We start from the raw sequence: 15,329 nt of genomic DNA, 5'->3' as shown, positions 1-15,329 counted from the left end.
CTATACTATACTATACTATACTATACTATACTATACTATACTATACTGTACTATAAATTATCATATCAGAATTTTTGCAAGAGTTACATAAACTTTTAGGAGGTATAGGGGAAACCAGACTGTGTTTAGACTGATGATGCTCTGCCATTGTTTGGGTCAGAGACATAACTAGAGAGGGGCAATTTGGGCTATTCCCCAGAGCACTGAATTTATAAGGAACAAACAGCACTTGCAGTCTACTAGCCCCATAGAAACAACAGAACTTTCCCCCTAATTAGCAAGAATAGTTGAAATTGTAAGCTACCAGGTGAGAATCTGTGGTGTGCTTCCCCTGCCCTCGGCCTATCCATCCTCTGCCTATCCCTCTTGCTCACTCTTGCAGCATGTATCCATGGCACAAAAATTTCTAGTTATGGCTCTGGGTTTAGATTTGTATGCACACTGAATTGATAGTAAAACTAGCATCTTTAGATCTGACTCACTTTTTTAAAATAGCTGCACAAAAGTGTCCTGAGGCAAGGATGGTAAGAGAAGTCAGCTTTCCTCAGTACTTCATTGAACACTTTGTTCAAATAATCAACATTGCAGATGAAATCACAGACAAGAGATGGAAAATAAGAAAACTCATCTCCAAACACAAAGCCATATGGAGAAAGTACATGCCAGTCACTGAAAGAATCTCTGAGTTACTGACCAAACTGAACACATTGCCTGGGTGCCTCATGTCACTGGGCCACCTCAAGTCAACTGTGAAATGTTTCAAGCTATTATTGTTGTTTCAGCCTAAAGGACTTTACTTCATAGAGAAAAGTAGACTTCTCAAGGAAAACTCAACTTCATTCTCATAAGGACTTGAATTATGATAATAGAACCAACCAGCAGGAAACCCAGTCTGAGGTGTCTGGATATTTTGCACAAAGGAATTTTCTCCCGTGGAATCAGTCTTATTCCTGACTTTACCTTAACATATTTACTACAGAAAGATATATTGAAGCCAAATTAGTAATGTTGTAAGGGATTTTTAAATACATCTTGTATTTGTTCTTTCATATGCTTTAGAATCTAAAAAAATTTTTTGTTGCATTCCTGCTCAGTAGTTCTGTTAATGAAAAACCTTTAAGTACTTCCAAAAGACTTAGCACTGTGCTAAGTATTAGGAATATGACTGCAAAATCAAGACAGTCCTTATACTTAAGGAGCTTATATTATTATGAGGAAGATGGCACATGAAGAGGAGTGGTGGCCAGAAAGAGAATCCATAAAGATGGCAAGTAGATCCACTATAAATTTATTTTATCTAATGTCGACTGGGCTCTCATTGCATTAAGGCAAATGTGCTACTTTTTCCTAATCAATTGGTTATCCCACTCTCTGTAGCTGCTGTTCCAAACCTTGTCTTTCCTCAAACTTCCCATGGTATCATCTCCTCCTTTTTCCTGAGGAACTCCTCTCATATTTCACTGAAAAAAATTAACGCCTTTCATGGAGATGTTCCTCCTTTCTCTCCTCCCTGACTTACATTACTCACATATCTTCCCCAATTGTCTCCTCCTTCAATCTTGTTTCAGATGAAGAGGCAAAGCTTCTCTGTAGTCAAGGCCGACCCCTCCACAAGCACCATTGATCCCATCCCCTCCTGTCTTCTGCAACATATTGCTCCAACTATGATTCTCACCCACCCACCCACTCCCCCTTTCTACCAGTTCCTTTCTTATTGCCTGCAAATACACTTATGTCTCTCCCATCCTAAAAAGGGTGGGGGGGAAACTTCTTTCCTCGATCTGATCACCCTTGCTGATTCTTGACAAATATCTCTTCTCTGCTAAACTCCTGATAAAGCCATCTACATAGGTGCTTCCACTTCCTATCCTTTTATTCTCTTTTTTTTAACGCTCTGCAATTTGGTTTCTGAACCTTATTATTCAATAAACAACTGTTCTCTCCAACATTACTGATGACTTCTTAATTGTTAAATTCAATGGCCTTTTTTCAATTTTCATACTGCTTGACCTCTACAATCTTTAATATTGTTGATCGCCTTCTTCTCTTGGATATTCTTTCCTTTCTTGGTTCTCCTCCTTCCTTTCTGAGTGCCCCTCAGTCTCCTTTGCTGGATCTTTGTTCAAGTCATACCCACCAACTCTGGATATCCACCAAACTGTCTTGGGACCTCCTCTCTTTTCCCTCTACTTTATCTTGCTTGGTGATCTCATGAGCTGCCATAGATTTCATTATCATCTCTTTATAGATGATTCCTAGGTGCAGATGAATATATATTCAGATCTAGTCTGTCTCCTGAGTTCCAGTCCCACATCACCACATACCTTTTAGACATCTTGAATTCAACATTTCCAAAACAGAACTCATTAGTTTTGTCTTCAAATTCTCCCCTCTTCCAAACTTCTCTATCACTGTGGAGGATACCATCATCCTTTCCTAGTCACCCAGGTTTATTCTCGACTCCTCACTCTCTCTCACCCCGAATCTATGTTGCTAAATCCTGTCATTTCTGTTTTCACAATGTCTTTCCCATGGGTCTCCTTCTTTCCATTCACACAACCAACCATCCTGGTGCTTGTTATCACTTCTCACTTGGACTATTGCAATAGGCTTCTAATTAGTCTCCCCATCCCATGTCTTTCCCCACTCCAATCTATCGACCACTCAATTTCTAAAGGGATTTTCCTAAAGTGTTGGTCTGATCACATCAACCCCACCCTCCAAGTCAGTAAAGTCCAGTGTAACCCTTTGACCTCCAGATTCAAATATAGTCCTCCATTTGGCTTTTAAAGTTCTTCACAACCTGCCCCCTTACTACCTTTCAACTTTACTCTTCTCCATAGCACACTATAATCCAGCCATACTTGTCTGCTTGCTACATAAAATGCTCCATTTCCTATCTATGTCCTTTGAATGGATTTTCCTCCACATCCGGGATACTCTTTCTCCTTACCTCCACCTCCTAGTTTCCCTGGCTTCTCTCAAGATTCAACTTAAATTCTACCTTTTATTCAAGGCCTGGGTTATCCCAGCTGCTAGTGCCATCTCTGAGATTACTTTTTTATCTACTCTGAATATATAGCCTCTATGCATCTAGTTATTTGTATGTTTGCCTCCTCCATTAGAATGTCTGTTCTGGGGCAGCTAGATGGCACAGTGGATAGAGCAGTGACTCTGAATTCAGGAACATCTGAGTTCAAATCTGGCCTCGGACACTTGACACTCACTAGCTGTGTGACTCTGGGCAAGTCACTTAACCCCATTGCCTAGCCAAAAAAAAAAAAAAATGTCAGTTCCTTGAAGACAGGGTTTGTTGTCTTTCTTTGTATTTCCAATTTCTGGCACAGAGTAAGCGATTAATAAACCCTTGACAAATGAATGACTGAGTGATATAGCAGGGCAGTAAATTGACAGGGTCTTTCCAGAAACAATGGTAATATTTATTTGATTAAAATGGAGGGAAAGGAGGCATGATACCAGAATAAAAATGATAATGATAAAGTTGCATGGTCCCAGAATCCTGCAGCTTAACTCCTCCCAGACATGGTCCTTGCTGATCTGTTTCAGAGAGGTCAATAACAGCAACTAAATCGGTGGTTAGTAACCTTCGTGTACCTAACCTTGATGCCGGTGACATTGACCCCTAAGCTTCCACAACCTCTAGATTTTTCTCTCTTTATCTTCCTTTTCCTTTCTTTTCTTTTCCTTTTTTGTTTGTTTTTGTTTTGTGTTGTGTTGTTTTTTAAGATTAGGTCTCTCTATCTTGCTCAGTAGACAAGTATATAGTAGCCACTCATGCACCCACTTTCCCCTATTGGCTGCATAGGAGCTCTGACCTGCTTAGTTTCTGATTTGTTTACCCCTCCATACTCATCCTGCTACCTCTCCTCCTTCCCAAATCTCACCATATTAAAGCTGGACACTGCAGACTCCCAATGGACTTAACCCACTGCAGGTCAGAACTTCCAAGTTCAAGTGATCCACTACCCTCTGCTGTATACAATGCAGCAGGGACTGGTAGCAGACACTGCAGGAGTACCTGAAGATTTTAAAAAAATGTCTGTGATAACTCATAACTTTGTCTTTTAGGAAGGCTGTGCTGAGCACAGTTTTAGAGTGAGACCTTCTGTATATTTCCAGGAATAAACAAATGTCTTAGATGAAGTATGAAGTGAACCTGACTTATTCCGGGAAGATTTTGGTACAGTACCTGACTCATGGATTCATTCTTGGATTTTCTCAAAAAGACTCTTATACATACTGTTGCCCAGAGCAAGAGGACTAAAGCCTGGTGGGAATAATCCTAACTTACCTCAGCAACTTTCACAGCTGGCTTGGAGCCCAGCTGTCTGACTGAATTTCCCCTCTTCTTTCAGAGTATTAGCCCACAGCTATTTGCTGAAAGATGACACAGCTGCTGTTGGTGCAGTCCTGTTTCCTCACCAGCATCAATTCTCTTCATTTCTGCTTGCTGACATTCAATCACTTGTCATCCAGGCGGCCACAAATAGTCGTATGTCAGGACCACGTCGTATTGTCGGTTTTGTCACTGGATTGGGGAAATGTTCACTTAGATATTAAAATGTCTTACTTCTGGCATCACCCCAGGGATTCTGGGGAACCAGTTCTCTCTGTTCTTCTGGATGGGTATTTGGTTATTCCAGTCATATGTGATTTCTAAAAACATGATGCTTCAGAGATGAACAGGGACCCAGAGGAGGATGCCATTTATTGGTCATTTTGGAATGATTTCCAAGGGCACTCATGCAAGAGATTAAAGTGAGGGTGGAGCAGATGGTAGAGTCTCTATTTCTTTCAACAATTCTTATTTCACTTCCAGGTCCCTGAATGATGGTATATATATATATATATGTGTGTGTGTGTGTGTGTGTGTGTGTGTGTGTGTGTGTATTATATATGTATATATGTGTATATGTTTATATATACACAAATATGTATCCATATATACATATACATCTTATATATGTATATACAGACATATTTATATGTAGATATGTATGTATATAGATATATATATATATAAAACATATGTGTGTATTTGTGTATACATATACATACATATAGTTGCACTTAAGGGATAACTCCCAAAGCATGGCCAAGATCATAGACCTATATACATACACACATACATACATATATATGCATACATCCACATTTATAAACTGAGGTGCTCAACTTATACTCTCTCTCCAGACTCAGATTCTAGGCATTTTCACTAACTATTCCCCATGCCTAGAATACTCTCTCCCTCCTCACCTCCCTGCCTTCCTTCAAATCTCGGCGAAAATACTGCCTTTTACAAGCAGCCTTTTCTAATCCCCCTTAATTCCAGTGCCTTCCCTTTATTAATTACCTCCATTTTGTCCTGTATATAGCTTGTTTGGATGCTGTTGTTTTCATGTTGTCTCCCCATTAGACTGTGAACTTCTTGAAAGCAGGGACTATCTTTTGCCTTTCTTTTTGGTCCAGCAATAGCACAGTGCCTGGGACATAGTAGGCACTTAATAAATAATTATTGACTGACCTCATTTTCAGTATCTACTACACAACAGATGTGGAATGGTGGGTGGGTGTATGTGTGCAATGGGAGATGAGTGAGGGAAGGAATTTGGGGAGAAAATAGAGGAAAAGTCCTTTATTCCCTTTTTCCCCATCATGTCTGGCTGCAGAAAAAGAAGCATGTGTGGTAATGGTAGGAGTGTGTGTGTGTGAAGGGGGCGCAGGGGTGGTTGCTGTTGATAAGCTCTACTCCTCTCTTCTCTCTGGTCAATAATTGATATATAGTAATACAGAAGGAGGGATCAAGGTCAAGTTACTCCTCCTTAAGTTAAAAGGAATTTTCTAATCCCAAATTAGATAGCTGTGCGGTCCAGGCTTAAGTTCCTTGGCTCCAGCCAACAGTCGGATTTTGGACTGGAAAATTCCTTTTCATTTCTATACATTCCTGATTGCTAGTCTATATCCCCAAAACCTTTTTCAGGAACACCAGCAAAACTCCACACAAGATATGATGACAAGGCTTCCCTCAGCTACCATGATGCTCCCTGTCTGATACTCTAATGAGCTTTGGGACAAAAACAAAAGATCAGGTGAAACCAGTAGGTCATCAACCTTCACTCCTGTTCTACATTCCTGCCTTTATTAGGTCACTAACTTCTGACCCGTTTCCAGCCAGCACAAATCTCCCTGGTCTCATTCCATTATGAATGGATTCAAAGCTGTCTGGTGGTTTTGCACCAGCTTCTGTGGTGTTGGAGGGAAAGGCAGCCACCTCCCCACTCTGCTCTGTTGATGATGGTACCAACTCCCCCTTTTTCCTTGTCCCTGCTCAAGTTGATAAGCTGCTTTCCTTGAATAGAATCAGAGACAGAGAGCTGTGTAACCATATAATGTGCATTCCATACGCATACCCTTTTATGCTCTTATTTCAGTGGGTATTTTATAGTTCATTTTCCCTAAAAAGGTGGAAAGAAAAGGGCAAGACACAAATGAGCAAAATTTGTTCAGTTAATAAGTAAACATTTCAATGGGCTAGGGAGGTAGTAGTCAGTTTAAACCTGTTGGCTAAAGGGGAATTTAAAGTTGAACTATGGATTTCCAAAATCAACAATTTTGCTTGTTCCCAGTGACTTGAGTTATAAATAAATCACAGCATACACAAACGTGAGAGATTTTCAAATATTCTAGACATTTTCTGCAGTGAACCAGTTACTCCATCAATAGGCAGACATTTAGGTGTTTAATTTTATATTTTTCCATGTAAATCACTATGGCATTAGCTTTGGATATTTATCACTGCTATCTTCATTGTCTTCATTGGTTATATAGACTAGTCATTCATTGCTCTCTCCCAGTCATCTATATACATTTTGTCATATTTATTTTATTATAGTACTCTTCTCTCTTTGAACAGTGGTACCCCTTTTGCTATTTAGTCTTGTTACTTTTCTAATTTTATCTGATTTTTCCAAAACAGTGAGTGGGCCCATATGTTACTCTAATAATATGGCCAAGTATATTTCTTTTTTATGCTAGTTGAGTAATTTATCCTTTTCCCAAAACACTTCTATTATTACTCATTTAAAATGCTTTTTCTTCCATCATTTAAAAAACTAAACTATTTTAATATATTCCAAAGGTATTATAATTTGCAAATGAACATATGAGAATAGTATTAAAACTGTAATGTTGTTTCAATCCATTAATTCAATGAGTAGAAAGATGTTAAGTATTTTTAATCAGGAATAAAATTTATTTCTAAGATAATTTTTCACTGTTCCTATATAATAGAATTCTGTCATGTGTGTAAACCATGATTTGATAAACGAGACATATTTTAAGCCTCAGAATTTTATATGATTCTACAGAAATAAAAGAGCCTATTCAAAATAAATGATATGAATTTTTTAATGAAATAACATAATACTTTCTGGCTATCATTCATTGATGAGTTTGAGAAGCTAATTCATTATAGAAGACCTTAAAAACATAGCCAAAGAGACCAAGATCTAGATTCAGAAGCATGTACACGTTATCTAATACAGAGTAAACAAAGCATTTTTTTATTTGAACCGTTAATATAGTGGTGTTTTCTGTTTTTTTTTCAATGATAGCATTTGATGAGGCAGATTTTACATTGACAGAAAAGAAAACATTGTTCGTGGTTAATTCATGTTTGCTCCAGTTTCTAAATCGTATTAGAAATATCAGCAGGCCCAGGGTGAGCCAGCTTTCCTTCTACAATGGAAACCAAGAGCTTTTCTCCCTAGTTCCCGCAGTTTGTGCTAGAAAGGACCAGTGGGGGAGATTTTCTTCACTTCATTCGAGGTTTTCAAAGTGAGACACCTTCCTTACCAGATTATGGTTTCCTGACTAAAGAAAGTCAAACACATATCAGTTACCTATTGATCACCTACTGTCACTAAAAGTGATGGCCTTAATCAAAGATAGCAGTAGTTCCTCTATTTTGATGAGCAGTGATATAGAAGAAGAGCATTTGTAATAGCATGACCTATGCACCCACAAGACCACATTAATCTGGAGAAGTATTAAAAATTCACCAGTTATACACATTTTGCATTTGGATATCAATAGATAAAATTGTCTGTAACTGGTTATCTTCAGTGGTTAGAGCACAGAGCTAAAGAGGCCAAGGTGATGAGTTAGACTTCCATATGAGCTTTGTTTTGTTTCATGGCCACAAACTCAGTTCCATCATTTCACAAATAAGTGCTACTGGTAACAAAGGTGGATATGAGGATGGTTCCATACAAATCAATCCCTACTACTGGAATAGGCCATATTCATGTCCTAATGATGATAGGTCAGCAACATTGTCCTTTTATGTGAAGAATAGTATTATATTATGCTGCAAAGTGAAACAGTAAGTTGTGGGGATCATTTATTCCCCAGAATTTGAATTAAGTAATTCAGAACCTACGCTTACCATGTAATTAATTAGGTCTCCACTTGGATTTGTCAATGGAGGTCTGGTTCTGTTATTTTTTCCCCCGAAATTCCAAAATCAGGTGCAAAAAACTATTTATTCTATTTCCAGGAGTCAGTCCTAAAGGACCCCATGAACTCTAATTTCTGTGAAGGTTCAAATCAGGTGCTACTTTCTCTATGGAGCCTTCCCTTATTACTCCCAACTCTCAGCCTGTGTTTGAAGCTATAATTCTACAAATCAGAACTTCTAAGGTCCCTTATAGCTCTAAATTTGTAACCCTATAACTTCACCACCAGTCCTATTATATCATAATCTCCTTGAAATCAGGACCTATATCTTGGGACACCTCGGAAAGTGCCTAACCCTGACAGAGGCTTAATAAAGGCTTTTGGAAATATTTATTATTGAAGTAAGAGGACATTTGAATGCTTTGTCGAATATGCCATCTTCAAAAGGATAAACAGAGGATTGTGGTCACCAAAACTACCAATTTAGTCTGTGTAGTCACTGAATCCACTTTTCAAAATACATATAATGTTACATAAATCTTTGTTTTAAGACGAGAATTCAATAAAAATGTAATCAAAGTGAATCAGGGGTTGATTGCATATAAATAAGCAAGAATCTATGTGCAGCAAACCGTGGGATTTTCCCAAACTGAAAAAGAGATAAACAAATTGTTGAATTGTTGAACAATGAGAGCTGTATTACATTTAAACAATAAGGAACTGTTTTTAAGCAGCAGCCCCAAAAGAGATGCTTGTTACATGGAGCAAAAAATTCAGAATTATATTTACTGAAGCCTCAAGTAAAAAAAAAAAAAACTGAACCCAAGATCAAAATAGCCCCAAATTAATAGAGATATTCTTTGGGTCCTCTGCTTTCACACACACACACACACACACACACACACACACACACACACACACAGACACTATCTGACTTACTGATCAGTTTGAAACCCTGGATCTTCACACAACTTTGAGGAGGGCAAATAGAGCAACTGAAGACTAATAAGTTAAATATTCTATTAGTTATTAGCTTCAGCTATCAGTGAAAAATGTCACTGACAATATTCACTCAGGTACCATATTGAAAACATGCTAAGGTAATTATTTCCACTGTCATAGTAAATAGTAAAATTGGGTTGAGTTACTTAGAACATTTTTGAAGGCCATGTTAATGAGTGAAGGCACAATACTAAAGATGGGCTTTATTTGTTTTTAATCATGCTAATATTTTCATCTTTGAAAGAAATGTAACTGCTAGCAAAGATTTCCTAGATAAACAAAACAAAAACACCCCCAGAGAAGTGAAAACATTCAATGCAACTCTTTGGTCTGCTGCCCACTTCTCTTCTATCCTGTCCCAATACATCAGCCTGACAATGAGATGGATTCAATGGTGAACATAATACCAACATTTACCAAATGGAACTCTCCCGGCTGACAGATGCTCAGTCCCTCCAGCGAGGGGACACGATGAATGGTAACACGAAGGGACTGGGCATATAGAATTTTCACTGTTCAGAAGTCCAAGATAACAGTTTCACATCACAGGAGGACAATACGAGGGAAGGACAAGGAGACCTTGAAGATTCCTTAAATGATTCTATGAAACAATGTGCTTCATTTGAACTATCCAACAGCTATAAATTTCTGAAGTTTAGTACTGGGCTTCCCAAGCTCTTTAGATTTCTAGTTGGAAAGACTTCAAGACAGGGACATAGCCTTGCAGAGCCATCGTGTTCCTTTGGTTACTTCACTTCCTACCCTTCCCAATTATGCAGCCAGATCATTACCAGATTCATCTGTGGCACTTGGTGTACAGGATGATGCATTAGTAAAGTTTTAAACTGTATAAATCCTGTTATGTAAGTGAAGAAACCTAATGCTGCTTGATTTAAGATGACCAAATTGGAGTTTTCTTCCTATGGCTAGTTGCACCCAATTTTCAAATGAAAGACGAGAGGTTAAGCTTCCACCAGATGTTATGAAACTATACATGAGAAAAAAAAGATGACTCAAGTAGCATGGGCAATGAAATGTCTTGAGGAAGTAAATTATAAATGCAACATGGACTCAAATTCATCAATTCTCTGCTTTGTGTTCCCCTTTTTAATTTTCCGATAGGATATTGTGTTGTATCTTGAATAAGTATGTCTGGAAATATCATTCTTCTTCCCCAAGGCTGGCAGCTCTTCTGGTGTCATAGGATGTGAACTGGGGCTGCTCAGAGGGGAGTCGTCACCGTCATTACCTTCCACCTTGAGGTGAGAAGCTCCTCCATTTCCTTTCTTAAATTCTATTAATCGGACTTCATCTTCTTCATCATCATCCTCATCATCACCATTCCCATTCTCATTATCTATCTCCTGCTCACCATCCTCTATTTCCTCATCCTGTTTGGACATCATCCTTCCATCTTTGCTGGGTTGCTGAGATCCCAGCCACTTCAAGTTGGCTTCTGTTTCTCCTACCTGGAGTTCCTCGTTTTTCCTAATTCTACCATCTCTTCCTTCTAGAAGATTCTCAATGCCACTTTCCTTCTGTCTTGTTGTTTCCTGGAATTTTCCATGTGGAGGAATCTTCTCCCACTGAAGTCCTGTAGCAAAATCAATTGGGAGATGAGATGTGCTATATTCTAAAATACCTAGTTGTTATTATCTGTTGTACCTCAAAAGTCTAGTTGGGGTGGAAGGGGAGGAGAAATATACTGATTTTTAAACTTTGGAAACATCAATGGCCACAGGAAAAAAGAAGGGATTTTTTGGGGGGAGGGGAAGGTTTCACCTCTGATAAAAATTGGTTTTGCACACTTCTATTCCCAGAGACTCTCCACTAAGAGACACCCACTAGAGCCATAACTAGGATATTTTGAGCAAAAGCCACAAGTCATTCTAGCACTGTCCCAAGAAGGAGAGACAAAGATCCCATTCAACTGAATTAAACAAACATTTCAATAACCCCATGGGCTGCTATAGGGAGGCAGGGAAGGAGCTAACCCCAACGTGCCAGCTGGTAGCTTCCTATTTTTACTAATTATTCTTGCTAACAAGATGCTAAGCTATTTTTTAATTTGTTTTGGGGTTTTTTTCTATCTGCTGAAGGGCTAAAAGTACTGTCAAAAACCTCTAAATTTAGCACCCCATGGATAAGCCCTATTCACCCAGCCCTAGTTTTGGCTCTTCCTCTCATAACTGATCATAAAATCATAAAGGTGTGGCTAGAAGGAAGCTTAGTGGATATCTAGTCCAACCCCCTCCCTTCATTTTCTAAATGAGGAAACTGAAACCCAGAGAGGTTAAGTGACTTGTCCCAGATCACACAGGTCAGAAGGTACTAGAGGCAGGATTTGTACTTGGATCCTCTATCTGTAGAGCTGACACTCTTCCCCCTGTACCCCATTACTTCCTGTCTGATCCAAAATAACTGTGTACAAGAGTCTGAAACAGGTGTACAAAGGTCTATGGAGTAAAATTACAGAGTCCATAATTTTAGTTATCCACAACAGCTAGCCCGAAGTCACATCTAATGCCCAATTCAGCTTGAAACAGCAATACTATTTTCTAGGGAAGCCACATTTTAGGCTGATTTCACTGTTATAATTGGGATGTATCCAGATAATACCAAAACAACCAATTGATTTGGTCAATTCAGTCAAAAAGCTGGAGAAGAGGTTAGACTAGATAAAAGCAGAGATCCCTATCAGCTCTAAATCTATGATATTATCTCCATTCTAGGGTGATTCCTTATTATCTTATTTCCCCACTCCCTCCCCAAATACCTGGGGGAAAAGTCACCATTTCCATAACAATGGCTAGAGCATGATTTTTTCCCTCATGAGGAAAGTTTCTCCATGGCTTTAAATTACATTCTTCCTGAATATTTTTTTAGCATTTTCTTATTTATAATTCCATGGTAATAATCGCTTTGCAGGTTTATTTTAATGGATTTTTCTCCCTAGGAAAGATGATAGAAAAAAAATCTATACCTCTAGAATTTAAAACCACTAAATATTCCCCTAAAAAAGAAAACAGGTATTTTGAGAAATGTCAAGAACACACCTACTTTAAGAATCCAAGTATTGCTTTCTTATTTTACTAGGCCGATGCTAAAGTCAATAAATAGCAATATAATGCTTCCGATGGGGTTGGCCAATCAAAGCTTTTCAGAAAGAGATACACTACTCAAATGAGACTTCCCTGCCAACCAAGTAGCCTGAATATTTGGAACCTTGGGAGAATGAAGACAAGGAAGAGAATGTTAACTACAAGAGGAGTAATCTGCTAGAAGAGTGGATTCAACAGAAGTCCAAAGTCTTTAGAAATGAGTTTTGCTATGGACACGTTGCCTTGATAATCAATTACTCAAGTGACCCTTTCATGGCAAACTATCTTCCCTCTTAGAGGGGATATAAGGCCTTCAGGTTAACTCTGAGGAGATGAGCGGGCCTTCCTGTTGCTTCTGCTTCCTGAAACCTCTCTTCCTTCCTTAAGCCACAATGTGGTGCATGCTCTTCCCTCTTCCCAGGAGCAATCACTATCTCCAGCCATCACTCAGGTTCATGGCAGGTGCATGTCACTCCTCCCAGAATCTCAAAGAGCCCGTACTATGCTGCTTCACCCCTGAAAATGTGGTAGGCTACATTTAGATGGTTATCACACCCTTGTCTTTGTTAGCACATCTCTATTTTAAATGATGCTCTAATTTCTCAAAAAATGGCCTATTCAATGTTTTGCCTGTGGGGTCCTAGGTATTAATTAGGGTAAATTGGCTAGGCACTAAAAGTTGCCTGCAACTTTCAGATAAAATGCTGGTGGCTGGGAGTCAGGGTCTGTGAAAGACTACTTAATAGATTTTATTGTGCACTTAAAAGAAAGCATGCCTTGAATGTAGATGTCTGCTTAAACAGGAGAGATTCCTAGAGGATTCAGTGCCCAACTGGCTATCGAGTTTGTTGAAATATGAAGTATGGTGATATTTCTTTTAATTTTCCCACCCTCAGAGAAGCTGATCATTCTAAGATTTTTTATTTGACAGGATTTATGTGACTATTTTGAGCTGACCCTCAAGAACCCCTGAAATTTCCACAGAATTCTATGGGTACACAGTTACTCCAAATTACGTGTCAATTATAGACTTGCAGAGCAAGCCAAATTAAAGACCTATTTACATTCCATCGGAAGTATGATACAGATTTTGAGATTATGAATGAAAAATAAATGTCAGTTGAATGGACAAATATCATACTCCTCCAGTACGGAACATTTTGTTCAGGTTGTGCTAATCCATGCAATCTGGGTCTTGAACTCCCTGGGATGTTTTCTAAGGTGGAACTGACTGATAAATCATGACTGACTTATCTGCCTCCAGCAGTCTCAAGAGTTTGGATGCATTTCCTAAATTGCTTTTCTCCCCCACACATACACCCACATATCCCTCCAATAGCCCATGCAAAGCTGTTCCCTTTATACAGTCAGAGAATATTGTGTACAACGTGTGAGTTCTCATTACCTTCCTCTGATGTCATTTCATCAGCTCTTGTTTCCTTGAGGGAGAAACTTGCTATTCTCTTATGAACAGTAAAGTTGTCCTCCTCTGTTTGTTCTTAAGAAAGAGACAAGAAGGAAGCAAGAGTTATGACAGTTGAAATGGAACTAAAGTTAACAAAAAGCACTAGCAAGGTGGCTCTCTGTTATTATGACTAAAGGTCACATTTTCCTTTTCCAAATAATTTCTCTATAAATTCATTTTATTTAAGTTTTCATCTGACTTCAAATGTCCTTGCTTATTATAGAAACATTCACTCTGACATCCTTAGGCATGTTGTCATAGTTAACATAGAAAAAGAGTCAAATTATGAATCACCTGGTCCCATTATCTGTCTGGCTATAAAAGTTGCTTGAATTCTCACAAACATGACATTCTTTACTATTCTAACAAAGTGTAAAAGAAGGTGGTGTGTGTGCCCCCAAGTTTTCAAACTGAAATAAGCAAAATCATTTGAATGATACTTTACCTTCTCTATGCTTCTTCTCTTCCAGAGACCAAGCCAAATCTCTGCAGATCATGCTTGCTCGAGAATATTTGCTTTCTTCTGGATTTTCTTTGGAGATAGAACCTTCGAGACTTACAACTGCACCATGACATTTGCTGAGGTCATCAGGGGTGAAAACCTCATCACTAATTTCAGTGGTATCTTTTTCGGGTGACGTGTCCCCATTGTACTCAGTCACACTAGATGCCTTTGGAGCTTCTGTCATGATTTTCCAGTAAAGATCACCTAATTTGCAACCTTTTGGGGATAAGTAAAAGGAATGACTCCTCTTGGTAGGTTATTTGATTCCTTCTTTAAAACCCTAGAATCTTCTTAGCAATCCCAGAAGCATAGGTTGAAAATGGTCCTGCCTATCACTATATTTTTCTCCAATACTTAACAAACTTCTTTATTTTTCCCTTAAAGTATCCTCCCTCAAACCAAAATACAGAATAAAAAAGCTAGGATTTGTCTGAGATTTAACAACCTCTTCTTTGCACCAAACAAGCCAATCAGCACCCTCGTTGTTGCTTGGGCAGCAATATTTTAATTTACGTAAACATCTGAAGCAATCAGGCTTTTGTGTGAGCCTGCAGAAAGTGCTTTCCAAAACGGCTGGCCCTGGAATGAAGCAAGATTTGTGTCCCCTTGTTATAATAGCCCTTTGTTATTCCCCTTGTAACAGGACCCACAATTGTTCCACAGCTTTAATCCAAAAAGAATGACCACCTTAAGTCATGTCAGTGCTGAGTAACCAGCTTAATATTTCCAGGCAGGTTTTGTTCTAGTAAACCTCAGATGCTTTTGAGTAGACAATAGC

At 38.7% G+C, this 15,329-nt stretch overlaps 1 protein-coding gene across 1 annotated transcript; it reads right to left on the bottom strand.

The window, feature by feature from the left end:
- Positions 1–9,649: 9,649 nt before the first annotated feature.
- LOC114045956 (ermin-like) lies at positions 9,650–14,938 on the bottom strand. Its single transcript, XM_027866170.1, has 3 exons — positions 14,492–14,938; positions 13,987–14,079; positions 9,650–11,074 (listed from the first exon to the last, which is right to left on the bottom strand). The coding sequence occupies exons 1-3, from the start codon at positions 14,733–14,735 to the stop codon at positions 10,533–10,535; spliced, it is 879 nt and encodes a 292-aa protein (XP_027721971.1). The 5' UTR covers positions 14,736–14,938; the 3' UTR covers positions 9,650–10,532.
- Between the last annotated feature and the right edge of the window lie 391 nt (positions 14,939–15,329).

This window comes from Vombatus ursinus, unplaced genomic scaffold (genome assembly GCF_900497805.2).
Source record: "Vombatus ursinus unplaced genomic scaffold, bare-nosed wombat genome assembly UNPS02014779.1, whole genome shotgun sequence".
Lineage (NCBI taxonomy): Eukaryota > Metazoa > Chordata > Mammalia > Diprotodontia > Vombatidae > Vombatus > Vombatus ursinus.
Note: the sequence above shows the minus strand (reverse complement) of the source record. Positions and strands in the feature narration are given on the sequence as shown.

Excerpts from the sequence above, each read along its gene's own strand:
- LOC114045956 (XM_027866170.1), bottom strand. The coding sequence starts at position 14,735 with ATGACAGAAGCTCCAAAGGCATCTAGTGTGACTGAGTACAATGGGGAC. Across the intron at positions 14,080-14,491 it reads AGAGAAGAAGCATAGAGAAG|AACAAACAGAGGAGGACAAC; the intron begins GTAAAGTATCAT and ends CTCTTTCTTAAG. Across the intron at positions 11,075-13,986 it reads TGAAATGACATCAGAGGAAG|GACTTCAGTGGGAGAAGATT; the intron begins GTAATGAGAACT and ends ATTTTGCTACAG.